The sequence below is a fragment of the Mustela erminea genome, chromosome 4 (assembly GCF_009829155.1).
Source record: "Mustela erminea isolate mMusErm1 chromosome 4, mMusErm1.Pri, whole genome shotgun sequence".
Taxonomy (NCBI): Eukaryota; Metazoa; Chordata; class Mammalia; order Carnivora; family Mustelidae; genus Mustela; species Mustela erminea.
Window position 1 is genome coordinate 34,080,815 of NC_045617.1, and position 27,549 is coordinate 34,108,363.

General features: G+C 40.7%; 1 protein-coding gene across 9 annotated transcripts in view; it reads right to left on the reverse strand.

The window, feature by feature from the left end:
• Window positions 1-27,549, reverse strand: part of KLHL32 (kelch like family member 32) — a 243,931-nt gene that overhangs the window by 178,519 nt on the left and 37,863 nt on the right. For 7 of the 9 annotated variants that reach the window (XM_032339003.1, XM_032339000.1, XM_032338998.1 and 4 more), the window contains exons 2-3: window positions 20,818-20,893; window positions 10,291-10,471 (exon numbers count right to left, since the gene is read on the reverse strand). In XM_032339003.1, the coding sequence (XP_032194894.1) occupies window positions 10,291-10,471; window positions 20,818-20,840 (204 nt within the window). In that variant the 5' untranslated portion in view covers window positions 20,841-20,893. Of the gene's footprint in view, window positions 1-10,290; window positions 10,472-20,817; window positions 20,894-27,549 lie in introns of those variants that run through there. The other 2 variants (XM_032339009.1, XM_032338999.1) reach the window with 1 other exon arrangement.

Genomic DNA, 27,549 nt, shown 5'->3' on the forward strand with positions numbered 1-27,549 from the left:
AATAAAAAATATTAGAGGCAAATAACTTTACAGTTGCATAGAGAAAAATTAGCTTATTATTAGAAAAGGAATATAGCAGAAATAAAATGATCCTAATATTGTTAAAAGTTCATCATTTCAAAATTCAGTGAAAGTGAAAATAGATAACTAAACCTAAAAATTATCTTCTTAATGGTTTTTCTCTCAAAATTCAAAAAGGGGGGTGCCTGGTGGGTCAGTTGGTTAAGCTCAGGTCATGATCCAGGGTCCTGGGACTGAGTCTTACATCGGGCTCCCTGCCCAGCTGGGAGCCTATTTCTCCCTCTCCCTCTCCTGTTCTGCCTGCTTATGCTCTCTCTCTCTGTGTGTCAAATAAATAAATAAAATCTTTTTTAAAATTCAAAAAAGGAAACACACATTTAAAAAATATCGTACATCTGAATCACTTTCCCATATTCTTCTTAATCTGCACATTAGTCTCCTTCAACCTCCTTCAGTTTCTCACCCTCCCTTATAAGGTATTTTCACAGCTGATAAAACCTCATTCTTTTTTTTTTTTTTTTAAGATTTTATTTATTTATTTGACAGACAGAGATCACAGGTAGGCAGAGAGGCAGACAGAGATAGAAGGGGAAGCAGGCTTCCTGCGGCAGAGAGCCCAACGCGGGGCTGGATCCCAGGACCCTGGGATCATGACCGGAGCCAAAGGCAGAGGCTTTAATCCACTGAGCCACCCAGGCACCCCAAACCTCATTCTTTTTATTTTTTTTTATTTTTTATTTTTTATAAACATATTTTTATCCCCAGGGGTACAGGTCTGTGAATTGCCAGGCCAAAACCTCATTCTTTAGCCATACTTTTTAAATCCTAAGAGATACGGTTCTACTTTTTAATAATTTTTATAAATAGATTTTATAAAATGAAATATTAAAACAAGGATTCATTTGATGGAAAACAGTGGTCGGTTTACCATAGGATGCATGACTCAAATGCATCACCATAAAAATGATGTTCTGGGGCTTCTGTGATTCACATATGAAATACATGTTAGGGAAAGGAAAGAACACAGCAGTGTGCAAATATGCAAGAATTAGAAATGCTGCTGCTTCAGCATAAACACCCAATAACCACAAACTCAGTAATGCTTGTTCAACCTCAAAGAAATTAATCACAGGCTAGGCCAGTGTAAAATGGACTATGGGAAATATCAAACATCACGGGATTTAATTTTAGTGACATTCATGCACCAGTTGAATAACTGTGGAGTAACACTTTCCTCTTTAGGACAGCCGTAGCGATTTATATGCTTACAGTAACTACCATGAAGATAAATTAAAAATAATTACTATATATATAGAAGGATCTGGAGGTTATTTTTCTAGTATTTTTGTTCATTTCTTTCCTGAAAGGATGGGTGGCTATAAGGAACCCCAGCTAAAATTTTATTTTCCAGAGCTGTAGCAATTGGACTGTGACAATATCCTTGGAAACCAAGGAGTGAATGGAAATTACAGCATGGTGCCCAGCCCCTGAGGTCCTTTAACTATTAAGAGGTCACACAGCCCCTGAGGGTTTACAAAGGACATTTATTGCTCTTCTTAATTTTATTTTCTTAAGCCCAAAGATCACGTCCTGGAAGCCTCCTGGGGGCTTCCAGAAGCAACGGGAGCTGAGGAGCAGCCCAGGGATAAAGGCAGGAGGCTGCAGGCTTGGTGGCTGGCAGCAACAACTGTCAATGTTATGTTGCTGTTTATCCTGAATGTTTGATAAACACAATATGTCTTATATTGGATTTCTGAGAAACAGAAATGTTAATGAAGCTCCCATAAAACCACCGAACAGGAAACCGGTGGAGCCCAACAGTGATCTCATTTATATGTTTGAAGGTCAGCAGTGCGATGACCTTCAAGTCCTTAGAGGGCACCTCCTTAGGAAAGAAGACAAACACAGACGACACAGGTCCTGGGTGTCCTTAGGGGAAAGATTCCGACGAAGGGATCGGTGACGCTCCGCCCACAAGACCCGGCAAGACTCCGCACCAATCAGACGGCTACCGGGGAGAATGACTGTGGAGGAGGGTCTGTGGGGCTCCAGCCACGGCAGCAGGGGCTGGGACGCGACGATCAGAAAAGCAAAAAAACGGTCCTGGCTCTGCCCTCCAGGAGGAACTTCAGGTGCTCACACTCAGCGTTGCACGGGTACACGGCTTCCTTCAAAATGCCTTGGGGCTGCTCTTTTCCCAACACCCTCCATGCCTCGGGGCTGTGGCGGTGGTGGGCCCCTTGCTCCCGCGGAGATCTCTGATCCTCCAGCCGGGGCCTCCCTCCCTGCAGGAGCCTGCCTCGCTCCTGAGTTCCTAACTCTCCCTCACCCCACACCGCATCAGTCCGTGGATTCTGCCTCCTGCCTCGCATCCCTTCTTAAATCCTGCAAACCACTCCTCACACAGAGATCTCCTCCCCCGCCCCGTCTGCTCCTTCATCCCCTCGTGCCCTTGGCGTCCATTATTTCAACTGAGCCTCCCTTTCTTTGTTTTTCAAATGGAGATGATAATGGTAATAAGACCCATCTTACAGGCTTCTTTAGAAGCTGAAGTGAGCGGATACACAGAATAACTTCCTGTACCACAGTGAATACTGAAGTAGTATTAGTTATGATTATTATTCTCATCGACTGAGAATACCAGAGAGAGGAAAAGGGATAAAAACAAGGCTGAAGCCCCGAAACACCATCCCAAACCTCTAATACCAAGTACATACACTGTGGTTATTTGCTCATTTGTTTCTATCTCCTACCAGACAATGAATTCATTCTGTCTAGAAAACAGTAGGAAGGTAACAAATGCTTACTGAATTTCAAAAACATTTACATCTAACTACATATCATATACTCATTCAATAGCCTTCTATGCCATTTTAATCAAATAGGGACTGGAGAGTTTGATTATAAAAATACATGGAATACAGATTTTTTTTTTTTTTAAACCATGGCTTTATCCTCTGGTCTCAAAACTAAAAAATTACATAGGCAGAGCGTGCTCAGGCTTTAATGGAAAATGATGTTCAAATATTTAACTTTCCAAAATGTCATATTTGAATCACTTTACCATCACATATGCGAAGCTATGTTAGACAGTCAAGACATCTACTTCCTTGGCCAGAAAGTGTAGGCGTTCATGGAGCTTGAAGCTAGAGATAGCAAATGTTAGAACAACAGCCTCCAGAAGCGGCAGGGTGGCCCACAGCCCAGGGCTGCCCACACTGGGGCCCCACAACGTCTGCGTCCCCAGTCAGAAGGGCTGCCAGAGGTAGGAGAGTAAGGGGCTGCCTCCCCCAACCTCTCACAGTCCAGATCACAAGGCCCTAAGTTCACCTTGGGCCTCATTCAACTTCATTCAATAACACTTTGGTGGACTTGACAAGTCTTCACCTAACCACGGGTGCTCTCCAAGAGGTTCTTAGTGAACCAACACATGACACATAATCTTAGCTCCTTTTAAAGGAATTTCCCAGCTTTGAGATCTAATCGACATCGATACTGTGTACGTTTAAAGTAAACAATGTGATGATTTAGTATATACATATACTGCAAAATGATTACCACATTAGGTTAGTTAACATATTCATCACCTCACAATTACCTTTTCCTGCATGTATATATGAGTGTGCATGCACATGCATGTGTGTGGTTAGCATTTGAAAGATCTACTCTTTTAGCAACTTCCAAGTCCATGATACAATATTGTTAACTATAGCCACCATGCTGTAACTAAATCCCCAGAGCATATACATCTCATAACTGGAAGTGTACACCCTTTGCCAACGGATCCCCATTTCTCCCACTCCCCTGCCCCTGGCAACTACCACTCTACCCTCTGTTTCTGTCAACTGAAGTCATACAATATTTGTCTTTCTCTCTCTTGTTTCACCTTGCATAATGCTCATGGCTCATCCATGTTTTTACAAATAACAGGATTTCCTTCCTCCTCATAGCTACACACACACACACACACACACACACACACACACACTACATTTTCTTTATTCATCTGTGGACAGACGCTTATGCTGTTTCCATATTTTGCCTGTTATGAATAATGCTGCGAAGAACATGAGATGTATCCCTTCAAGATCCTGATTTTATTTCCTTTCAATATATAATTAGATGTGGGGTCATTGGATCATATGGTAATTCTATTTTTTTAGTTTTTTGAGGAAGCTCCATATCGATTTCTATGGTAGCCGCACCAATTTACATTCCTGCCAGCAGTGTGGGAGGGTTCCCTTTTCTCCACATCTTCACCAATACATGTTATTTCTTGTCTAGGTAACAGGCATCATAACAGGTATGAGGTGATATATCATTGTGGTTTGACTTCCATTTCCCTGATGATTAGTGATGTTGAGCTTGTAGCTGTTCGTGCTCATGTACCTGTGGGCCATTTGCATATCTTCTTTGGAAAAATGTCTACTCAGATCCTTCACAGTATTTATTTTGAGTTTGTTTGATTGTTTTTTGTTTTTTTGTTTTGTTATTGAGTCACATGAGTTCCTTATATATTTCAGCTATTAATGCCTTAACAGATAGCTATGTAAATATTTACTCCTGTTCCATAGGCTGTCATTTCATTCTGTTGATCTTTAATTCCTTGAGAAAGACAAGCTACAGTTTTAAGGTTCCTGAAAAGGGGGGACTCTGAATATGAATTTAGGGAGGTGGCAGAAGGTGGGCAGGATAAGGCTGCAGGAAAAACTTCACACTTGCTAGTTTTGATAAACCTTGGAAGATGGACAGAGTAAACTAAGGTGAATAGGGGGGTATCATGGAAAGAATGGCTTTTAGCAAAGATGAGAAGTAGAAAGACCCTCAGGTGCAATGGAGTATGTCTGGAGAACAGTATGGCTGCAACCTCAAATGAACAGATGGGGGAACAAAGATGAAGATGGATGATAAGGACGTAGCATGAAGGCACACCACGCCGGGAGTCTGGCAAATGTGCAAGTGAGGAACTCTGGAAGATCTGAGCAGGGAAGTGAAAGCTAACCACAGAGTCATTTGCACAGTGGTTTGCAAAGGAACAATGGTAGAGGAGAAAAGTTAGATGGCCACTGGAAAGTTGTAAGTAAGAAGGAAGGAGGTGTCAGATTCAGGAAATGAAAAGATGGGGAAGGATAGGGCCAAAAAGTGATTCGGACCCATCAAAAGGTGAGCAAGTCTGCAACCAGGTGAACCCAAAAAGATAAACTGTTTCCTCTTCCCCCAAGTAGCTAGGCAGAGCATGACCAGGACTCTTGGGTTAGTGCAAGGAGTGAGACAGCTATGTTCATTGAAAATCTACTGTGCGTCAGAGACAGTACTCAGTGCATTATGTACTTTATCTCATTTAAGTCTCTACATCCAGCCATTCCAAGAGTTGTGCTTTATGATCACCAACTGACAGTGAAAAAATACAGATTCACAGAAGGAAGATGACTCACCTAGGCTTAGAGAAGAGGGAGTAAAGAGAATTAATAACCAAGAGATACTAAGTAGAATAGGACCTATTGGCTGGACACTGGGCAACAATGGCCAACAGAGAGACTGTCCCTGCTGCTATATTCAAACACAGACCTGACTCAGAAGCTCTTCCCTTTCTTCCTTCTGCCCCGGCTTCCACTCACAAAGGAAGTCCCTGGTCTGAATTGGTTAATAGCATTTGACTATTGTCACGTTATGCCTACACAGAGGATACTAAGCCTAATTTTTATTTTTTTAAAAATCACCATTACTTGGCTGAAAAGTGTTTTCACTTTTTCTTTTAAAAGTTTGATAATCACAGGAAACTACATTACTGTGTGCTCAATGGCTCATTATTTATATTTTAAGCAAGGAAGTCTGGCAATAACTCTCAGATTGATGTAAAGAAGCATTTACGTCAAAACTCGGGCTGTCTCACTCTTCAGTACTTCCTTTCCTGAATCAAAGCAATTTTGATTCAGAATAATCCACCAGATGTCAAAGTACAAAGTACCAAAGTCTAATTTATAGGAAGGTACTTCATTAATTAGAACAGATTACACTAGAAAGAAAAATCCATCAATAATTTGCATTTTTTTAATATCTGGGATATTAAGAATTGAAATAAACATGGAATTCTATGACAATTAGAAAACATTGCCTCATCCACTTAATAAATATTTATTTATTTATTTATTTTTTATTTAAAGATTTTATTTATTAATTTGACAGAGAGAAATCACAAGTAGACAGAGAGGCAGTCAGAGAGAGAGAGAGAGGGAAGCAGGCTCTCCGCTGAGCAGAGAGCCCGATGCGGGACTCGATCCCAGGACTCTGAGATCATGACCTGAGCCGAAGGCAGCGGCTTAACCCACTGAGCCACCCAGGCGCCCCTTAATAAATATTTATTAAGCACTAAGCCTGAAGCAACATTATAAGCACTGTGAGAGATACAGAAATTACTAAAGCAGGATACTGTTTCCAGGTGTTTCAGTGTGGTAGAGCATAAGACACAAGGGAAACAAACATTAATTCTAGTTTAGGGCATGTGGTTGCTGGAAGACAATTCTGCATAGGTCTCTTGTATTTTTGCACACATTGTGAGTGAGGCACTGACTGTCCTTTGTTCTAAACTCTCTTTTCAAGGATATTTCTATAACACACAGCTCTGGAACTCAGCGTGATGTTTCGTCTAGGTATAAAGGGCAGTTTTGCTCACAATCCTGGAAGATAAGATGTCTCTTTACAGAGCAAAGGTAGGCATGCTCACAGTCTAGTATAATAATGTGTCCTTCCAGAACAACAACAACAACAACAAAAACAGACATGTTTCCCAACCATTATACAAGCTTTGGGTTTCTTGAACTCAGTGATCCTCTCTGGTAAGGCAGTCCATTCTGTGTGCAGTAATGGAAACGCCCTCTTCATGTCACCTGTGGGAACAGAGGCTCAGGGAATAGGTGCAAATAAGCTGAGAGTCATAGACTCCTGTTACTGTGAGTCATAACCTGTCCTCTGTCTCTGACTTTGGAGTCTCATGTCTTCTACCAGCATCTAAGAAACTGTGTTAGGCTAACTTGCTGGCTTGATTAAGCCAGTTAATCTCACTCTTGACAGTCCTTGAAAGCAGGAGGCTGCAAAAATGGCAACAAATTCATTCCCTTTCTGCATCTCTGCCCTTTGGTATACCTCTTACACTGACTCTAGGCTCGGCCATGTAACTTCCTTGGCCAAAGGGACATCAGAAAACATGACACAAATAGAAGACAGAAAAGTACCTACACATTGAGGGATGCCTGGGTGGCTCAGTCATTAAGCAACTGCCTTCAGCTCAGGGCATGGTCCCAGGATCCTGGGATCAAGACCTTCATCGCGCTCCCTGCTCTACGGGAAGCCTGCTTCTCCCTCTCTCACTCCCTCTGTTTGTGTTCCCTCTCTTACTGGTCTCTCTCTAATAAATAAATAAAATCTTTTAAAAGAGAGAGAGAGAGAGAGAGAGAGAGAGAGAAAGAAAAGTACCTATACACTGAGGCTTACCCTCTTGCTGGCTGTTTTTAGAATTTAGTTGTCAAGTGAAAAAGCACAGCCTAGCCTTTTGTGAGAAATATGTGCCCAGTGTCCCCTACCACCTCAGCCAAGAGCCTCACAATCACCAGGCATGTGAACAAGGCCAATTCAGGTCATCCAACCTCCAGCCAACAGTCCAGTTAACTGCTGATGTGAGAATGAATCCAGCATTGATCAGTAGAGCTGACTGACGGAGGAACTATTCAGCGCCTAGGTTTTGAAGTGGTTTGTTATGTGACAAAATTTAACAAACGGGGCAGAGGACAAGGCAAAAACTACTTCTGGTACAATATCTGTATCACAAATGCCACAGGGCTTGGCATACATCTGGTTAAATACTGTAACTCCAGCACTCAATGCTGTGCCTCGAAAAGAGCTGGAGGTACCAACTGTTCCAGCTTTGTTTTGGTTTCTCCATCTGAACACTCACTATAAAAGCCACTTAATTTTCATCTCACAGGCAGGCTATGAGCTTACAGGAACTGTGTGTGAACCTAGCAGGGCACATGGTGAAAGGGAAAAAGCATAATTCGGTGCTCCAGGAAACATGTTCCTGTGTGCGATAAGCAATTCTTTCACCTAAGATCTGACAATCATTTCACCTAATGATCTTGGGTGGATCATTTAAACATATTGAACTTCAGGGGGTGTCTGGGTGGTTCAACTGTTTAAGCATCTGCCTTTCGCCATCATGATCCCAGGTTCCTGGGATCGATCCCTGAGTCTGGGCCCCCTTCTCCGTGGGGAGTCTGCTTCTCCCTCTCCCTCTGCCTGTAGCTCCCCTGGCTTGTGCACTCTCTCTCTCTCCCTTGGTCAAGTAAATGTATAAAATCTTTAAAAACAAAAACAAAAACAAACTGTACTTCAGTTTCCTTATCTGCATCATGGGAATAATAACGCTATCTTCAGGAGCTTTGTGCCACGGGTATTATAAAGGAGGCACTCTCTCAGAGTATCGGGGCATTGTGGTGAAAGAGACGAAAGCTGGGAGTAGCATCAAACACTGTTAAAGGCCAACAAGTGACGGGCTCTTACATGCTTTCTCTCTCACATACACACAGGCACAAAATCAAACCATTTCCCAAAGTTAAATTAAAAAGCTAACTGGCAGAGGCTAAGTAACAGCAGGACTACATTATAGTCTATAGGAAAACAAAACTTAGTATATTATATTATTATATAAAGTGCCTGTGTTATATAGAACACCACAGAGTACGTTGTTTGAAAGTCCCCTGAATTATATATAACCTTTCTGGAAGATGAATACCTGACAAAGTGTGAGTGTAGAAAATGAAACATTGTATCAATGCACCTTAAAGGTCACTTTTCAGATATTCTGCTTCATTTCTGCAGTTGAAGATTAAATCCCTACTCTTTATTTATAGACATTTTAACTACTTCCCTCTTGATCCTCTACAGTATTAGGTTTCATCATATTTAAAACACTTTAAAAAAAGACTTTCTTTTATGATTTAGCATCTTTGAAAATTCTGTTTAACTGATGGTTGGCAACTGAGTGTAGTTGATAGTATCTCTTAGACATCAAAACCAAGATTTTTATTGGAATTATACAAATCAAACTTACAAATTACTCATGGGCCTAAGTTGCTTTTCTGGAGCATTTTAAGACCTTGGTAAGAGAAATTTTTTTAAAAATCACAATTAATTTTTATTCTCATTTATATGAGCTTTGTATAAAAAGTTCTTTTTCTACCACTTAAATCATAGTAAGTACTAAATAAATGACATTTAGCTAGCTATAAACATCCTGTCTATTTTAATCTCTGAAATAGCCATAAACATGTAGAGACATGAATGGAGCTAAAGACTACAATGCTAAGTGAAATAAGTCAGTCGGAGAAAGACAAATACCATACGATTTCACTCATATGTGGAACATAAGAAATAAGCAAATGATCAGGGGGAGGGGGATAAAAAGAGACAAAACAAGAAACAAACTCTTAACTATTGAGAACAAACCTACTGGTCACCAGAGGGGAGGTGGGTGAGAGATGGGTGAAATGGGTGATGGGGATTAAGGAGGGCACCTGTGATGGGTACCAGGTGTTGTATGAAAATGATGAATTCCTAGACTGTATGCCTGAAAATAATATAACACTGTATGCTAACTGTACTGGAATTAAAATGAAATAAAATAATATAAAGCAACAAACATATCACCATTATCTCATTAGCCACTGAAAATCAAGCTCTGAAGTTCTACTGAACAAGACCACATGCCTTCAGCAACACACTTATCAACCATAAAAGGCCATTAGGCCAATTGTATCTCTCTCTCTGGAGCAAATCGTTGGAAAGCACTAAGACAAGAACATGCACAGAAAATAAAAAGTCAGAAACACCACATGTATTTATGGGCATTTTAAATTTTAACAAACTGTTTTACAGATGGTCCCTCTGGTCCTAAATCCAGAAACATCCCCTCCCCCAGTTCACACCCCCATCATGGGGCACTACTATGCCACACTGCTTTACTGTGGGATGGTATCCAACAGCCCTCGGCTCAGATGCGAAGTCTGCTCTCCACTAGAGGGGATATCCAGGGAGCCAGCCTCCAGGAGGATCGCACCAGAACCCCAATCTCATTCTGCCCCAGAAGGGTCCCCAACATTCACAGGTGTGGGGACGGCTATCAAACTGACTGGTGGTTGCATGCCACTTCGGGAAACTTTGTCATCCTTCTTGTGTCGGCACCTTAACAGAAAAAAACAAACTACCCCAGCTTACCCGGAAATAGTCGCTGCATGCTGCTAGGACTGCCTTGTGAGCATGGAATTTCTGTTCCTCAGCAATGAGGGTGATGTCACAGAGGATGCCGTCACTTCTCTGCTGATTCAGCGCGGCCAGGACACTATCATTGTGAGATTCCGAGTGGCAGAGCCTCTGGCCCGTCAGCATTTCTTGAATACTAGGGAAGAGAGCAATCACATCAACACACTTCCTCTCGCCAGCCCCTGCCGCCCCCCTGCGACCTCACACCTCCAGCACCAGTGTGGGGGGTGCAGATCCCAGCTCACCACAGGAAAGGGACCTTTTTGTCCCACTTCCTTCTCTCTACTCTTCTCTGGCCTTCCTTTTTTCTAATTCTCTCTTTTCCTCACCTCCTCAGGTGCCTTTCTCCTTCCTTCTAGTGCCTGTCTTTCTGAATCTGTGTTTTGGTGTGTGTTCATCTCTGTCTGTGTATTGGACCGTGTCTGTGGGACTGTGCTTCTGGGCCTCTGTCCCCTCAAAACATATATGTCTCTGAGGGCAGAGCTTTCTCTGGATGTGTATCTGGATGTGCGTACCTATGTGACTCTTTCTTTTCTATGACTCCCCCCATCAACTCTCTAATTCCTTCCCTAGCTTTGTACCACCTGTGTGGGGTTCATGCAAGCTCAGAACATCATCACCACCATGCACTGATCTAGCACAGAATCCACATGACCTATGAGACTCACTAGACGTAAAGGAAGTTGTGTCCCCACAGAGGACAATACTACAATAGTATATAATGTAATAACATAAATACACAAAACAATACTGAGTAAATGTTGCTTATAAAAGAAAGGGCTGCCACTGACCATTCCGTGTAAAAGGCAATTATTTAAACCATGGCAGATGATTACTAAACTTGGGAAATTAGGTACCACAGGAGAACATCAAGAGAAATGTCACGGTAAAAGAAAAAAAAAATCTAAGGCTGAAAGTAAAATATATCTATATTATAGCCTTCAATCTCTGCATGTGGTCATTGTACTATATTTAGGGAAGACTATACAATTTTATTTTCTGTTCTATTTTTTGAAATTGCTAAATTTACTCATTGTGGAAATTTAGCCCTTCACTCCTTAGCCCATTTTAAAATAGTCATCCTGTGTCCTTTTAGAACTCCTAAGTGAAACTCCGGATCTTGCCAAAATAATATGGAAGTGATGCCATAAACACATAACACACATAAATGTGTAGATAGCAATGAACAACTCCAGCCTAGATCTATGAATAGTCTCCATAGCGCTCTAAAATCTCAGAACTAGCATCAGAAGGAAGGGTGAGCTACACCGGTCACACGTTACTCACAGAATGAGAACAAGGGCCATCAAGCCTTGCTTCTGGCCTCTGGACTCTTCTCAGAGCTGAGGGAAGTACCACAGGGATGACTAAGCATCGTGTCTCCTATCCTGACAACTCCAGCACCCAGTTCTTCCCTCTCAGTGTGAAAGAGCCACTCACGGGACCCAGGGAGTCCCCACTGGCCTAGTGTGCTTGGTTAGTTTATTGAACAAAGCTCTGTCCAGCCACTGGTGCCAGTTGGCTGGTGAAATACCCTGTAACCCAGACTACCACCTTCCAGTGAACCAAATGCTTCCCGTGAAACCCAGAGTACAGGCCCGTAAGCTTTACTGGACATCTCTGACTGGGAGCCTCAGAAATGTCAGAATTACTGAAGGAAGTAAAAAAGAAAAAAAAAAAAACTTGACAGGAGGTGATGATATAGGAAGTTCTCGTGGGAAGGTGGGAGGATTATTTTCAGTTGAAATGCAGCAGTGAGTTTTGAAATGGTTACTGTCATCGAATATTCATCTAGCGGCTCCAGCTATCGGCAGACATTTAAAATCAGTAACTAAAAAGCACATTCAGAAGCATAAGTAACTTTTTAATACAAATTTCTATGCAAAGCCTGGAATGCAGCTGAATTAGCCTCCCTCAATTAAAGAAATAAGGAAATAGAATAGTAACAGAAATATCATATCTAAAGGAAAAGGAAATATCATATCTAAAGTTAAAGGAAAGCTTTAGGATAGTTTTTTGAAAAATCTTTCTTAAAAGGATGACATTTTTATATATTTCACAAACAACTTCCCATGTTCCATGAAGTATTCTTAGTGATTTATAATTATTAATTCACTTAATCATCCTAACAACGCTGTGAGGCAGGTACTATTCTTATCTCTGTTCTACAGATAAGAAAACCAAAGGTCCAAGATCAGGCATTTTGAGAACCTATCGCCAAGAACACAATAATGTAATTCCCCTTCCCGCTTTAAAAAAAAAAAAAAAAAAGAAAGACAGAAAGAAAAAAAAAACACAGTGATAAACTGTGAAGAAGATCTCAAAAATCTCTGACTGCCGGGGGTGGGGAGGAAATCACAAAGTCCATATTAACTTTATATTTACAGTATGCACAGTTATCCCAAAATCAAAGCTGCCTTTTAAAAAGAATATACATGTTATTATCTTTAAGATAATAACATGAGATAGAGATAAGTAAGATCTGAAATGAGGCTTCAAAAATATGTATCTTTGCACTGGAACTAAGATAAGTTTGAATATAGACAACCAGATTCTAATTATTACCCATTTCTTTGAAATACTTATTGCAAATTTATTTGAAACACTTATTACTTTTCTCTCTTTTAATATCACCTTAAAAGTGAAATAAATGTATTTTAAAATTTCATTTTTAGTGGAACAATAGAATCTGTTAAAATAATTGCCTTAAATTGTTTCCTTACTCATTTTCCAAATATAGTGCCACAATTCGTGTCCTTATTATCAAGATTGAATCAGTATCTGCATTTCAGTTATTTATTGACAAGAAATAAATCTCACCAGGGAAAGAGCAGCTGTAAACTGAAATTTGGCAAGGAATAAAGGGCTCGGCTCTGAAACAATGGTGATGCCGCACAATTTCACAGGATCATTCTGCTGGGCTTGAAATAGTCAAGCTTCAAGAAAACAACATGCTAAATATTTAAGGCAACACTTGGCACAAGATCCCAAATATTTTGGAACCAATATGTTAGGAATCTTTAAAAGCAGAAACAAATACTCCAACATTTGGCAAGAAATAAAGGTCGATTAATCAACAAGTCTTTATTGTATTCTGGAAGTAACTTCCCACTCAACTCTCAGATATAAATCTGCAAAAGACTTCAACCCTCTAAATGTTAAAGCATGTGTGACCACGTCACACAGCTGGAAAGTGGCAGGCCCATCTCATGAGGGCAATGATTGTAAACGAGGGAGGAGGTGAATCAGAGACTATAAAGGACTGTGTCTAAATTAAGATTAGGGGCAGACACATGCTTGCAAATGGCCCTGTTGACATCTATAATTTATAACAAATCAGAACACTCAACTTTCCAACAATGTCCCTCCATTATTTGGAAAGCAATGAAGAAAAAAGGAAAAAGATATCCCTAAAACTTCCTGAGCTACTGAAAACAAAACAAAACAAACAAACAAACATGAAACATGAAGCACATTACCCCAGGGTATACGGATTTGGATGTCTCCTAAAATTGGGAAAGATCATCCTGGGAAACAATGTTGCCACCTTAAAACTCACCGGTAAGTGCAGAAGGTGACCTAGCTTCCCCAGGACAACCCTAATAGTCTTTCCTCTGAGGAATCCCCTAGAACTACTCTGTGCAATACAATAGCCGCTAGTTACAGGGGGTTATTGGCCAATTGAAATGTGGGTAGTGCAAATTGAGATGTGTTGTAAGCATACAATGCATGCCCTCATGCACTCCATGTCAGCTGTAGTATGAAAAAAGAATGCACAATATATGCACAATATATTGATTCCATGGTAATATAAAAATACTTGGGTATACTGGGTTAAATAAACTATATAGTTAAATTTATTTCACCTGTTTCCTTATACTGTTTTTAAATGTAACTACTTGAGAATTTTTCATTATATAGATATATGGTTCACATTATGGTCATATCAGACAGTATACAAGTCCCTCATTCTTTTCTACCTGAACAATAAATAAGGGCTTGGGGTATCCCATCTGGCTGCCGAGGAGCATGGCTGTTCCTGTGTCTCACAGGACACAGCCTTGGTGGGTACAACAGGGGAAGCCCCAGACTCTCTGAGCAGCAGATTTTCTTTTCTGGACGCCAGAGAGCATTTGATTGGCCATATGTCAGCATTCAGTAACAGGAAGATAAATAAATGAGCTCTCAGGGAACAGGACTATTCATGACTTCAAGTCTTTAACTTTCATTCTGGAATTGATGGCAAAAACCAAGAAATCAAATGCAGAGCACGATGTTCATAACGTGGTACACCCAACTCTGAGGGAAGCTCTGCCAGAGTGCAAATCACTACTTCTAAGCTATAGAGTTAACGTTTTGATCACAGAAATGTCACAGGGTCTCATTTACATAAAGTAAATTTTGACTGAATTTAGTCAGCTTTTAAGATGGAAATTCCAAAACAGCTATCTGGTTTTTAAACATCTGCATTTCAGATTTTAAATTTCAAGTCAGGGATACCTGGGTGGCTCAGTTGTTAAGTGTCTGCCTTTGTCTCATGTCATGATCCCAGGGTTCTGGGATCCAGCCCCACATCCAGTTCCCTGCTCAATGGGAAGCCTACCTCTCCCTCCCTACTCCCCCAGCTTGTGTTCTCCCTCTCGCTGTCTCTGTCAAGTAAATAAATAAAATCATTAAAAAGAGAGAAAGAGAGAACAAGAGAATAGTCGAGTTTCATTCATCTGTATATAACTGTTCAATTTTCCCAACACCATTTATTGAAGAGACTACCTTTTTTTTCCATTGGACATTCTTTCCTGTTTTGTCAAAGATTAGTTGACCATAGAGTTGAGGGTCCATATCTGGGCTCTCTACTCTGTTCCACTGGTCTATGTGTCTGCTTTTATATCAGTACCATGCTGTCTTAGTGATCACAGCTTTGTAATAGAGCTTGAAATCAGGCAATGTGAGGCCCTCAGCTTTGTTTTCCTTTTTCAACATTTCCATACAAACTTTAGGATTGTTTGTTCCAGCACTCTGAAAAATGTCATTGGTATTTTGATCAGGATGGCACTGAAAGTATAGATTGCTCTGGGCAGTGCAGAAATTTTGACAATGTTTATTCTTCCAATCCATGAGCATGGAATGTTTTTCCATCTTTAAGTTGATCGTTCTCTTAGACCATAAAAAAGATAAAATCTAAATGGACGAAAGACCTTAATGTGAGACAGGAATCTATCAAAATTCTAGAGGAGAACATAGACAATAATCTCCTCAACACTGGCCACAGCAACTTCTTTCAAGACACGTCTCCAAAGGTAAGGAAAACAAAAGCAAAAATGAACTTTTGGGACTTCATCAAGATCAAAAGCTTCCACACAGCAAAGGAAACAGTCAAGAAAACAAAGAGGCAACCTACAGAATGGGAGAAGATATTTGCAAATAACACTACAGATAAAGGGCTGATATCCAAGATCTACAAAGAACTTTTTAAACTCAACACCCAAAAAACAGATAATCAAGTCAAAAAATGGGCAGAAGACATGAACAGACACTTCTCAAAAGAAGACATACATATGGCTCACAGACACATGAAAAAATGTTCATCATCATTAGCCATCAGGGAAATTCAAATCAAACCCACATTGAGATACCACCTTATACCAGTTAGAATGCCCAAAACTGACAAGGCAAGAAAGGATAAATCTTGGAAAGATTGTGGACATAGGGGAACACTCTTTCAATGTTGGTGGGAATGCAAGATGGTACAGCCACTTTGGAAAACAGTGTGCAAAGTTAAAAGTTAAAAATAGAGCTACCATATGACCCAGCAATTGCAGTACTAGGCATTTACCCCAAAGATATAAATGTAGTGAAAAGAAGGGCCACATGCCCCCCAGTGTTCATAGCAGCAATGTCCACAATAGCCAAACTGTGGAAAGAGGTGAGATGCCCTTCAATAGAAGAAAGATGTGGTCCATATATGTGATGGAATATTACTTAGCTGTCAGAAAGGATGAATACCCAACTTTTGCATCAACATGGATGGAACTGGAGGAGATTCTGCTTAGTGAAATAAGTAAAGCTGAGTAAGTCAATTATCATATGGTTTCACTTATTCGTGGAACATAAGGAATAACATGGAGGACATTAGGAGAAGGAAGGGAAAAATGAAGGGGAGGAAATCATAGGGGGACGAACCACAAGAGACTATGACTCCGGGAAACAAACAGGGTTTTAGAGGGGAGGGGAGTGGGGGGATGGGTTAGCCCAGTGATGGGTATTAAGGAGGGCATGTATTGCATGGAGCACTGGGTGTTACACACAAACAGTGAATCATGGAACATTACATCAAAAACTAATGATGTACTGTATGGTAACTAACATAACATAATTTTAAAAATAGAATAAGAAAAAATAAAATAAATTTCAAGTCAATTCCTGTGTCAATGTATACCTACTATTTAGGTATACAAATAATACGCAAATAGTTTCCAAGTAAGGCCACCAATAAGGTATTACATACTTATAAATTAAATGCAGTCAAGGGACGCCTGGGTGGCTCAGTTGGTTGGACGACTGCCTTCAGCTCAGGTCATGATCCCGGAGTCCCGAGATCGAGTCCCGCATCGGACTCCCAGCTCCATGGGGAGTCTGCTTCTCTCTCTGACCTTCTCCTAGCTCATGCTCTCTCTCACTGTCTCTCTCTCAAATAAATAAATAAAATACTTTAAAAAAAAAAATGCAGTCAAGTAGCATAAAGAGATTCATTTCTCAAATACATTATATCAGAAAGAAAAGCTTGAACAAAAAAAACTGATAGTACTAAAATTATTCATGATTATCTCAATTCAATCTATTGATGAATTATCAGGTGAATACCCTAATCACTTCATTTCCACAGTCAAAATATTTCTATACAAATTAAAAACATTAATATTAAAACAGCCCTATTATTTAAGAGGGAGAGCTGTTAACGCCATAATGGAACTCAATTTTCTTTTTTATAGAACATTTTAAAATTTGTAAATACCTTCAAATGAATGCTAAACAACTCATAGCAATGGTCAAAATAATAAGCAACGAGGACACAATATGCTTAAGGAATGTTTAAAAAGTATTAAAGATTATACAGAAAGGAACTTAATGATAAATGAATGGTTTCATTTCATTCCTCCCTTTATTCATTCACTCAGCGAACATTTATTTAACCTATGCCAGGTACTGGAGATAAAGCAGTGAACAAACCAAACTTGGTAGCAACCCTTGCAAAACGTTCGGTTTAGCGAGGCAGTTACACAAATAATCTGGCCTCCCGGAGGAAGTAATGCTGGAGCTGGTGGGGAAGGGGTACGAAGGGTGAGAGTGAGTTATGGCGACAAGAAGGGGAGAGAAGAGTTTTCCATTGGGGAAGAAGAGCAAGTTCTATTTATGATCCTGAGGTAGGAGGGAGCATGGCCCTCACACAGAATGTTAATTGTTCAAACCCTGAGGACTTGGGGGTGGGATGGGGGAGGGGGTGGTGGGGGCAGGTCTAGGGTCTGGAGCTTAGATAAAGATTCGGCTAGAGGAGTAAATCTGGGACTCATCCACATAGAGAAGGTAGGAAAAGCACACCTGTGTCTCTAGAACACAGTTCAGAGACAATCAACAGTTAAATGTTCCAGAGAAAAAATGATAGAATTCAAAATACAGAAGGATGGCTGGGCTCAGTGGGAAAGGACTGCCCTTTGAGTAGCAGGAGGGAGGGAACAGGTGGACCGGAAACGTTAAAACTCCTGAGGCACCTGGAGGGCTCAGTGGGTTAAAGTCTCTGCCTTTGGCTCAAGTCATGATTCCAGGGTCCTGGGATCAAGCCCTGTGTCAGGGTCTCTCTGCTCAGCAGGGAGCCTGCTTCCCTTCCTCTCTCTCTCTGCCTGCCTCTCTGCCTGCTTGTGATCTCTAGCAAATAAATAATAAATAAAATCTTAAAAAAAAAAGAAACATATTAAAACTCACTTTTTTTTTTTTTTTGGTTTATTGAATATGAAGATTTAGTGGAACTAATCTCCACTGGACAATGTAGCCATGGAAACAAGGATACCTGGGTTCATCTGGGTTGGGATATTGTCAGTCAAATGGATCAAAAATACAGGAAGCAAGAAAAATTAAGGATTCAAAAGAGTCATAGACTCTCAACTGAATAAGAAGGGAAATGAGGAAAAGGTGGGGGGGATGATGGGTTGGTAGAAAGTAGCAAGGCCAGTAGATGAGACATTGCAGAGAGGTCAAAGTACAGCCACAGTGGGGGAAGGTAAACCAGCAGGCTAGACAGAGAGGAGGTCCTGGTGAGAATAAAGTGGCTGATGAGGTGATCAGAAATAGAGCAACTACTGGGGATTCAAGGTCCAAGGTATGACTGTGGGAGTGGATGGATCAACGTTAGGAGACAGTTTTTGGAGATAAGCAGGTTGAAGATCTCAGGTCACCAAGTTGGACAGATTCTCCATGCAAGCACTGAGGATACTGGGAAACTGTAAAGGGTTTGTGATGAGGAAAAAAACACTGTAAGCTGGGTTCCAGGTGCTCAGCAAATGAGGGGAAATGACCCTGACCTCCGTGGAGAGGAGAGAGAGGGAGGAGTCCAAGAGCACCAGAATGAGCATATCTTTGTTGGGTTTCGTTACTGTTGCCTTCTCAGACAACCAGCTCAAGGAGGAAGGATGGAGAAGCAAAACTGTCCCAGGAGACAACAATCTCTCTACCCAGACCCCAAATACACAAGATGGGAGGAGATAATAATGTCACCCTTGGCAGGGTGACAAGGAAGTGGAACCTCAGGAGAGGACAGGTCTCAGTGAAGTCAGCAAGGTGCGAAGAGATTTTCAGGATGTTGGAGGGGTTCCAGCCGCACACACAATCATGGTGCGACAGTTCCTCAGGGCACAAAGGTAGTTTGAAAATGGGGAAGGGAGAAGTCTGCATCACAGCAGAGAAGGAAAGACCACTCTGGAGATGATGGTGTAAGTGGAGGACAGATGGCAGTGGGATCAGAATTGATCAATAAAAGCAGAGACAGAAGATTTAAAATAAAAAATAACTTTGAGACAAATGCACATGGGTCCTGAGAGCCAGAAATGAACCCCTTGGCTGAGGTGGTGGCAGATACCACGGTCTCTATGTGCTACGGTCTCTACGTGCTGTTTTGGCTGGATGCCTGATCTAGAGCAGGATTTCTCAACCCTGAGGTCACATTGACATTTGGGGCCAGATCATTCTTTGCTATGCGGAGTTGTTCTGCATATTATAAGATGTTTAACAGGATCCCTAGTAGATGTCAATAGCACCCCAACCCCAAGAACCACCAAAAATGGTGGCAGATACTGCGCAATGTACACCGAAGCGTAATCATCCCCCGCTGAGAATCACCGATCTAGAGCAACAGGCTCTGAGCTATAGCCGCTGTCACAAGGCATCCCTCCATTCCTAAACGTATTTTTGCAACTGGTCAACTCTAACAGCTTCAGGGTTGTGGAAGAAAGCTGGTCTCCTCATTTCATAGACATACCAAGCTCTTAATTCGTAAAAAGAGAAGTATTTCTGTGTCTCACACTTCTCTTATTATTGGCTCTGAATATCCTATTGACTGTTTCCTCAGAGGATGATGGAGACATGCCTCCACTGAGAATATTAAAAAAAAAAAAAGTGGGGCTGTCTGCTCAGCAGGGAGCCTGCTTCCTCCTCTCTCTCTCTGCCTGCCTCTCTGCCTACTTGTGATCTCTCTCTGTCAAATAAATAAATAAAATCTTAAAAAAAATAAATGCCCTCTGCTTTCTTATTGACTGCACCCTCAGTTTTGGGAATGTGCCAAGTTCCTTCCTGTTCTAGAGCGTTTCCCCAAGTCATCCCATCCTTCAGATCCCAGATCATAGAGCCTTCTTTAGGATGACGCTTCCTCATTCTATCAGTCCTGTACTTTTCCTTCAAAAGCACTTTTCCCAATTATATGTGCATTGTTACTAGGTGTGATTTGCTTACTATCTGTTTCCCCCAAAGAATATACATTTCATGAGGGCAGGAAGCTTATCTGTTTTATTCACTGATCAATCTTCTCCATCAAGTACAGTGCTTGGCTCAATAAACATCTGTTAAAGGAATTATTAAAGGAAAACGCTATGAGTGTTTTCAGAATACATATCACACTCCCCAAAGTGACTGCTTTAAAGGGGATGATAGTCATACAAAAGTATAGTGATCATATACCTTTATGGAAGTATGCCTTCTTTGAGATATCCCAAATAAGCAAAGGACAGTAAGTCGTATCATTCAAAGAACCATGAAATGTACCTAGGTAAGACCAGTAAATAGATCACAGTGGTTAAGCCATGTGCTACGATACTAAACTGGTTTGCTTAATTCCTTCAAATTTGTGTTGATCCTTGCTCTGCACTCAGCCCTGGGGTGCACAGTGTGACTATTTCAGGGCTCACAACACCAAACAAGGAAGCATCCTATAGGGCCAACCTCAGGCAGCGTTCAGACGGCATTCTCCAGCTGGGTTCCTCAGGATCTCAGCCTTAGCAGTTTGCAAGCATTCCAGCTGAATAAAAAGACAAGAAAGAAAAGCACAGTGAGCTAAAGGCAAAAAAAAAAAAAAAACGAAACAAAACAAAAAACCACTCGGGGTTTTCATGATGTGAATGCTTTAGAACCCCAAGAAGGCACCCGGGGGAGTTTTATAGCCAAGACTCAACATTTCAACTGAATGCTCTTTAATAAGCAATGGTTCGGGATGTTTTTGAGTTTTTTTCACCTCACTGGAATTTCAGAGACTAAGTAGTAAAATGTCTGAGAACCAACAATACCTAAATTAAGGGTTACAGCAAAAATTAAAACATCTGATGGCCAAAGGGAAAAAAATAAGATTTGATAAAATAGAGATACAAAGCTTTCAACCACAAATTCTAGTTGTCTTGTCCTTTATAGCAATTTTACTTTTCATCCAAATATAAATATTAGTGAAATTAGGTTAAAATCACGTATGTCTTGGCTAAGTATTTACAGAAATATAATTTTCTTGTTTTAAAGTACTTTGAGTATCCTTTTTTTTTTTTTAAGATTTATTTATTTGGAGGGTGAAGGGCAGAAGGCAAGGGAGAGAGTTTTAAGCAGACTCGAATCTGAGTGCAGAGCCCAACATGGGGCCTGAACTCATGACCCTGAGATGCCAAAACCAAGAGGCAAATGCTTAACTGACTGTGCCACCCAGGTGCCCCCAGAAAGACAATTTTCTATTCAAAGAGCAGATTTCTGAAAACTCGATGAAAAAAATAATATAGAGAGAAGATAAAAATTAGTGGGAAATGGAAAAACAGATTCTTATAGGAGCTTCAGGATTAGCATAACTGGAAATATACAATAGAATGAAGTCCTCAGGCTTGATCAAATATCTCCTTGGCTATATACTCTCTTAATTCTATCCCCCCCCCCCCACCTCACCACCGCCTCCTAGCCTTTGTTAGGCTTAACTGATGTTAAGTCTAAACAGAAAAAGTAAATTATTTGAATAGGCTGGGACGTGGTCCACCGACTGTGCTTTACAACTCTTGTTAGTGGGTCTAGTTTCTGTTTTCTAATACACTCAAGCAGCAAAATTAATTCTAATCTGGATAATCTTAAACAGACCCCTTCTGTCTCAATTTTATTTTGAAAAGTATAACAGGGTGAAAACACTTAAGAAAGTAATACATTAAACTGCACCTATTTCTGCTGATTCGTATAAAGAGAGAGCTATGATTTCCAACCTAACTAAAATATAGTATTTGTTATAATGTATACATACCTGCAGTTGGAATGGCTATATCGTAATTCATGTGGCTAGATTACAATTTAAGTCTTCCATTTTTCCTGAACATTTGGTTGTTTTGAACATTTTCATACAATTACATTTTTTATTTCTCATTTTCTTTAATTATAGAAAATAGGATGTCTAGACTTACATTTATTTCTAATTTAAGTTTTGACAAACCTAAAAATGAGCATCATTTCTAATTGATCCAGTAAGACTGAGAAGTACAGAGGCTCAGGATAATTCAAGGCACATTTTTTAATTAGCGGAGAGACTTTCTTAGCAACCTATCCCTGCTACAGTTTCTTTCCAGAATCTAGGTTATAAACTCCAGGCTCTTACAGGCTAACACAAACACTAACAGAGATGGATACTTGAACTTTAAAATGGCAAAAGAATATTTATTATTACAGAGAGGTGGGAAAAAAAAACAACAAACAAACAAACAAACAAAAAACCCTTATCTTTCTGAAAGTCTTATAAATGTTCCCAATAACTGGACAAATGGAGAACAATAATCCTAAAAGTTAAAGTAATCCAAAATTAAAGGACACGTTTAACTTAATATTTTTCAGGCATTCCAAACATAATTAAAAATCATAAGATAAATTTCCTTGCTGTTTGGAGACCAACTCATTAAATTAGCTCTCCTCAGAAATTATCTAATTAGGGGCATCTAGGTGGCTTGGTCAGTTAAGCATCAGACTCTTGTTCTCAGCTCAGGTCTTGAGCTCAGGGTTGTGAGTTCAAAACCCACACTGGGCTCCACACTGGTATGAAGCCTACTTAAAAAATAAATACTAGGGCGCCTGGGTGGCTCAGTGGGTTAAGCCGCTGCTTTCGGCTCGGGTCATGATCTCAGGGTCCTGGGATCAAGTCCCGCATCGGGCTCTCTGCTCAGCGGGGAGCCTGCTTCCCTCTCTCTCTCTCTCTGCCTGCCTCTCTCTCCGTCTACTTGTGATCTCTCTCTGTCAAATAAATAAATAAAATCTTTAAAAAAAAAAATAAATAAATAAATACTAAAAAATAAAATAAAGTAAATTATCTAATTAGAATATCTTATATTCTATAAAGTTTAGTGAAAGGGACACCATTTTAAAGGTGAATTAAAATGAAATAAAGGATGAATCACCTCTGAAAAATTTTATTGTTATTTATTATTTGCTATTTTTATTATGTTATTTACCATTTACCATATATACTTTCATATAAATTGTGTCCTTGGATTATAATCTTGGTTTGGTAGAAGTAACATTTGTTTTTATATTTTAAGTTTATTAGCTATACTTTATATGTTAAGTTTCCCTTAACTGTCTGCTTCTCTCAGCCAGACCTCTCTCCCTTTTCCTGCTTCCTAGCATTTTGCCTGTGGGGGTGGGAGAGGGGCGTGGACTTCTTCCTAACTCAGGGCACTTACTTCTTCCCATAAACCCAAAGAGTTCCAGTCCAGTCTCCTGCCTTTCCCTTCCTTAGAATCCAGAAATGGACTCAGAGCAAGACCAGAAATGGATTGGCAGGACCCCAGGAGCAGAATGGTAAGAAGAAAGGCTAGAGTTGGTCCTCAGGCATCTAGCTCTCAGGGCTGCTCCCAGCCCATTAAAGATTGAATCACACAAGCCCAAGGGGTAGTGCTATATGGGATTGGAAGCATACAATGTGGTTCTTTTTCTGTGAATTAAGAGTAATTACATTCAAGGTCCCTTTCTGAACCCAGTGGCATCATAGGACCAGACTATTCTATGAGTTCTAGAATGTACTCATCTCAGCCTCCCACATGCATAATACCAAAACTCTAAAGGTAATACATCCCCCTACACAAATGAGACTTTGTGATCACCTGTGCAAAGAGTATGAGACTCTAATCTACTTCCACTTGGGGCTGTAACCAGAGCGAGCCATTTTGTTGTCTATGCAGTAAACTTAGATTGAAGCTGCCCCCTCCCCCAAGAGAAAAGTGGTTAGAAACAGAACTGGTGAAATACAGCCAAATAGCCCCAATAACCGAGCACAGATACCAGGACATGTCAGGCTGGGCAGAGATAACGGAGCCCAGATATAAGGACGTGTCCGGCCAGGTGGAAACGTCCAATCAGTGAAAGCGCACGTATTACCTTCCTACCCACCAAGGAGGAGCCAAGCCAGGTGGAGACATCCAATCAGGAAAGCACCTCCCTAACCACCCAAAATTGTGGCCCCTGCCCTTTTGGGCGCCAATTCTGACCAGAGTGATAGGCTAGTTCAAATAACTACTATAGGGTGAATTGTAATTCAGTTGGCCACCTGTGTGTGGCCAGGCTCAACCACATGGCCTTTACTCTATAAAAGTTAGTCTGTGAGACTGGGAGGGGTCGCCTCTTTGCAAGAGATGGCCCTGGCCGGTCAGTTTGATTCTCCATGCTTGGCGCGAAATAAAGCTTTGCTTGACCTTCGCTTTGTATCAGTCTCGTCCTTTTGTCCACAGGCCCTTTCAGGGCAGAATGCTCCTCCCAGCCTTGCCTCTTTAGGAGACAGCACTCCTGAGGCCGGACTGCTGCACACTTGACTCACCTGCTCCCTAAACAGAGTCCACGCATATGTCTACCTCAAGTCCTGGGCATCCACCAGTTAGCCCAAGATTGGATTAAACTCCTGGGGAACAACCCCATCATCAGTGCTATACCTTTAGGATAGCATTCAGATGTAGCTTGCTCACAAATACCTCCAAAGTTTCAGAGATGTTTTTTTTTTTTTCGAATGATTTATAAAACAAATATTTATTGAGAAACTACTTTTTTATGGAAGGCCGAGAGCTGAGTTCCTAGGGTACAGCAGCTAATACGTGAGTTCCTCCTTTCATAGGGCTGACAGTGGGCCATGGTGGACACATGCAGTGGCTTGAGTAATCATCACTAATCTCTTCTCAAAGCCATCCCAAGGAAGCACACTGCCCAGACTACTGTGTGCTCTGCTTTACAAACACAGCCTCAAGAGCAACTCCTAGCCCTTTCCTTCTAACCTCAAGGCTGCCTTCCCTTAGCCCCATCCTCACCACTGCCAGGGTCCATATAATTCATTCTTTCATCATAATTGTGATAAATGCAATGGACTCTAAGCTTAGGTTCCTCACCATTAAAGTAGTAACACCTCCCTCATACTATTGTTGTGTGGATTAAACAAACTGAAATTCTCAGAAACTACCTATGCCATGATGTTAGCTGTTATTATTGTTATTTATGATTGATTGTTGTTTTAATACACCAGAGGACTGGGCTCATCCTGTGTAATCAGGGAATGGATTTCCCTGAGAATGGAACATCTGCACTGATCTCTAAAAGATCATTATTGCCTGAGGGAGTGGTAGCCGTTGGGAGGTACCCTGGGCTGAGTCAACATCCTGCGCAAAGATACTAAGGCAGAAAGAAGCAGGGACCTATTAGAGGCCAGAGGGCAGATCACACAAGCAGTATTAAGAATATTGGTCTCAGGGAACCTGGCTGGCTCGGTCAGTGGAGCTTGTGACTCTTACTCTCAAGGTCATGAGCTTGAACCACACATTGGGCAGAGAAATTACTTTAAAAAAAAAAAAAAAAAGGAATATTGGGCTCTATCCTAAAGTCAGTGGGAGTCCACAGAAGGTTTTAAAGCAAAAGACTGGCATGATGAGATCTGCATTTTAAAAAGATGATTCTGGCTGTGGTTTGAAGGTTATTGGAAAGGTGCCAGAGTTCCCAAAGGAACAAGAGGGAACCTCCTACTCTTTGGCCCACTGTATAAGAGTAATCACCAGTTCACAAAATCAACCTCTCCCCAACATCAAAACCCCTCTGGTTTCCCGTCGGAGGGATAGCACCTACTTGCCCTCGTCAGATATTATCCTGAACAAATATGCCAAGTACTTGTCTCCTGGGCCTTATACATGGCTGGCACTAACCCATTAGTTGGCTGACACTGAATTCCCTGTTCAAGGGGACTCAACTCTCCCCTTCAGTGATTGGTAAGTTCAATGGTGGTGTCCAAGGAGAAAGTTTAAGGTAGGGAGAAAGAGAGACCAAGTGTCAAGTTCCTTATCTCACCAGACCCCAACTGGACCCTTCACATGCATGAACTTGGTATTTTTGTAGAGCGGACACCTGGTATTGTGGCTGCCTAGCCTCTTACAAGGTTCTATTGACAATCAAGCACCTCCCACCGCCAAGACTTTGCTGATTGGTCTAAGAGACTGGGCCTAACGCAAGCTGAGCTAATTAGAGCCCCTCTCTGGGATTTAGAATTGGAAAGAGAAATGCCATATGCCTTCACTCATATGTGTTATTTAAGAAACAGAACAAATTAACATGGGGAAAAAAGAGAGACAGAGGCATAAACCAAGCAGCAGTCTCTATTGAGAATAAACTGATGGACACCAGAGGAGAGTGGGGTGGGGGAGGGGTGAAATAGGTGAAGGGGATTAAGGAGGGCACTTGTTGTGATGAGCACAGGGTGTTGTATGGAAGCGCTGAATTGTACACCTGAAACTAACATTACATTGTATAAGTTAACCAGAATTTAAATAAAGACTTTTAAAAAATGCAAGTTAATATATGAACTTTAGGAAGATATTGCACAATCTATGTATGGTAGATCGTATTTGATTAAAAGTTGAAATATATCAATGTCTTATTGAAACCACAATTAAATCATCTTTTAATCTGTATAAATCTCATTTAAATAAGTGAAAGTAAGATGCTTATTTTGTAGAATTTAGCATTTTTATCTGCTTAGCAAAAGCTGAAGCTAAACAGATGATTTATCAAGTGAAGCAATTAAATCAGATATTGGTAGAACTGCACAGACTTAGAAATACGTGTATTATTTACCATGATCACTGAGTTTTCCAGTACTCTCTTAAATTCTGCACCTCACCTGTCTCACCTTGGTCTCAGCTCTGTTTTCTGCCATGTGGATTAGGAAACCAAGAAAGTAATTATGTAGGGGAAAGAAGGAGGTATACAGAGACAAGGAGGCAAGAGATATTAACAGAGAACATTCTGGACCTTCGATACATTCCTCCCCGTGGTGGTTCGTGAAATAACTCAGATCCTCATAATAAATTCCTTGTTTATTTAAGCTAACACAACTGGGGGCTAGCAGATTCCCAAGAAATTCAATTAAGGTCCTACATAAGATTTTGTTTGGGGAAAAACGGGAGGAACTTTGCTGCTTTAAAAACACAGGAGATATATATATTTGTTTATTTTGAGCTTATCAAAAAACCTGACCATGATTTAAATTTTAGCTATTGTTTCTAGAGGAAAATGCATTCCAAGGACTTCCCAGAAACCAGGTTTAGATAAGTAATATACATATTTTTATGACAGTTAATGCTGTTTCCTCCACATTCTTTAAAAGGCCAAGCTCCTGAAGACTCAGTTTTAAATGGTTTTCCAAAT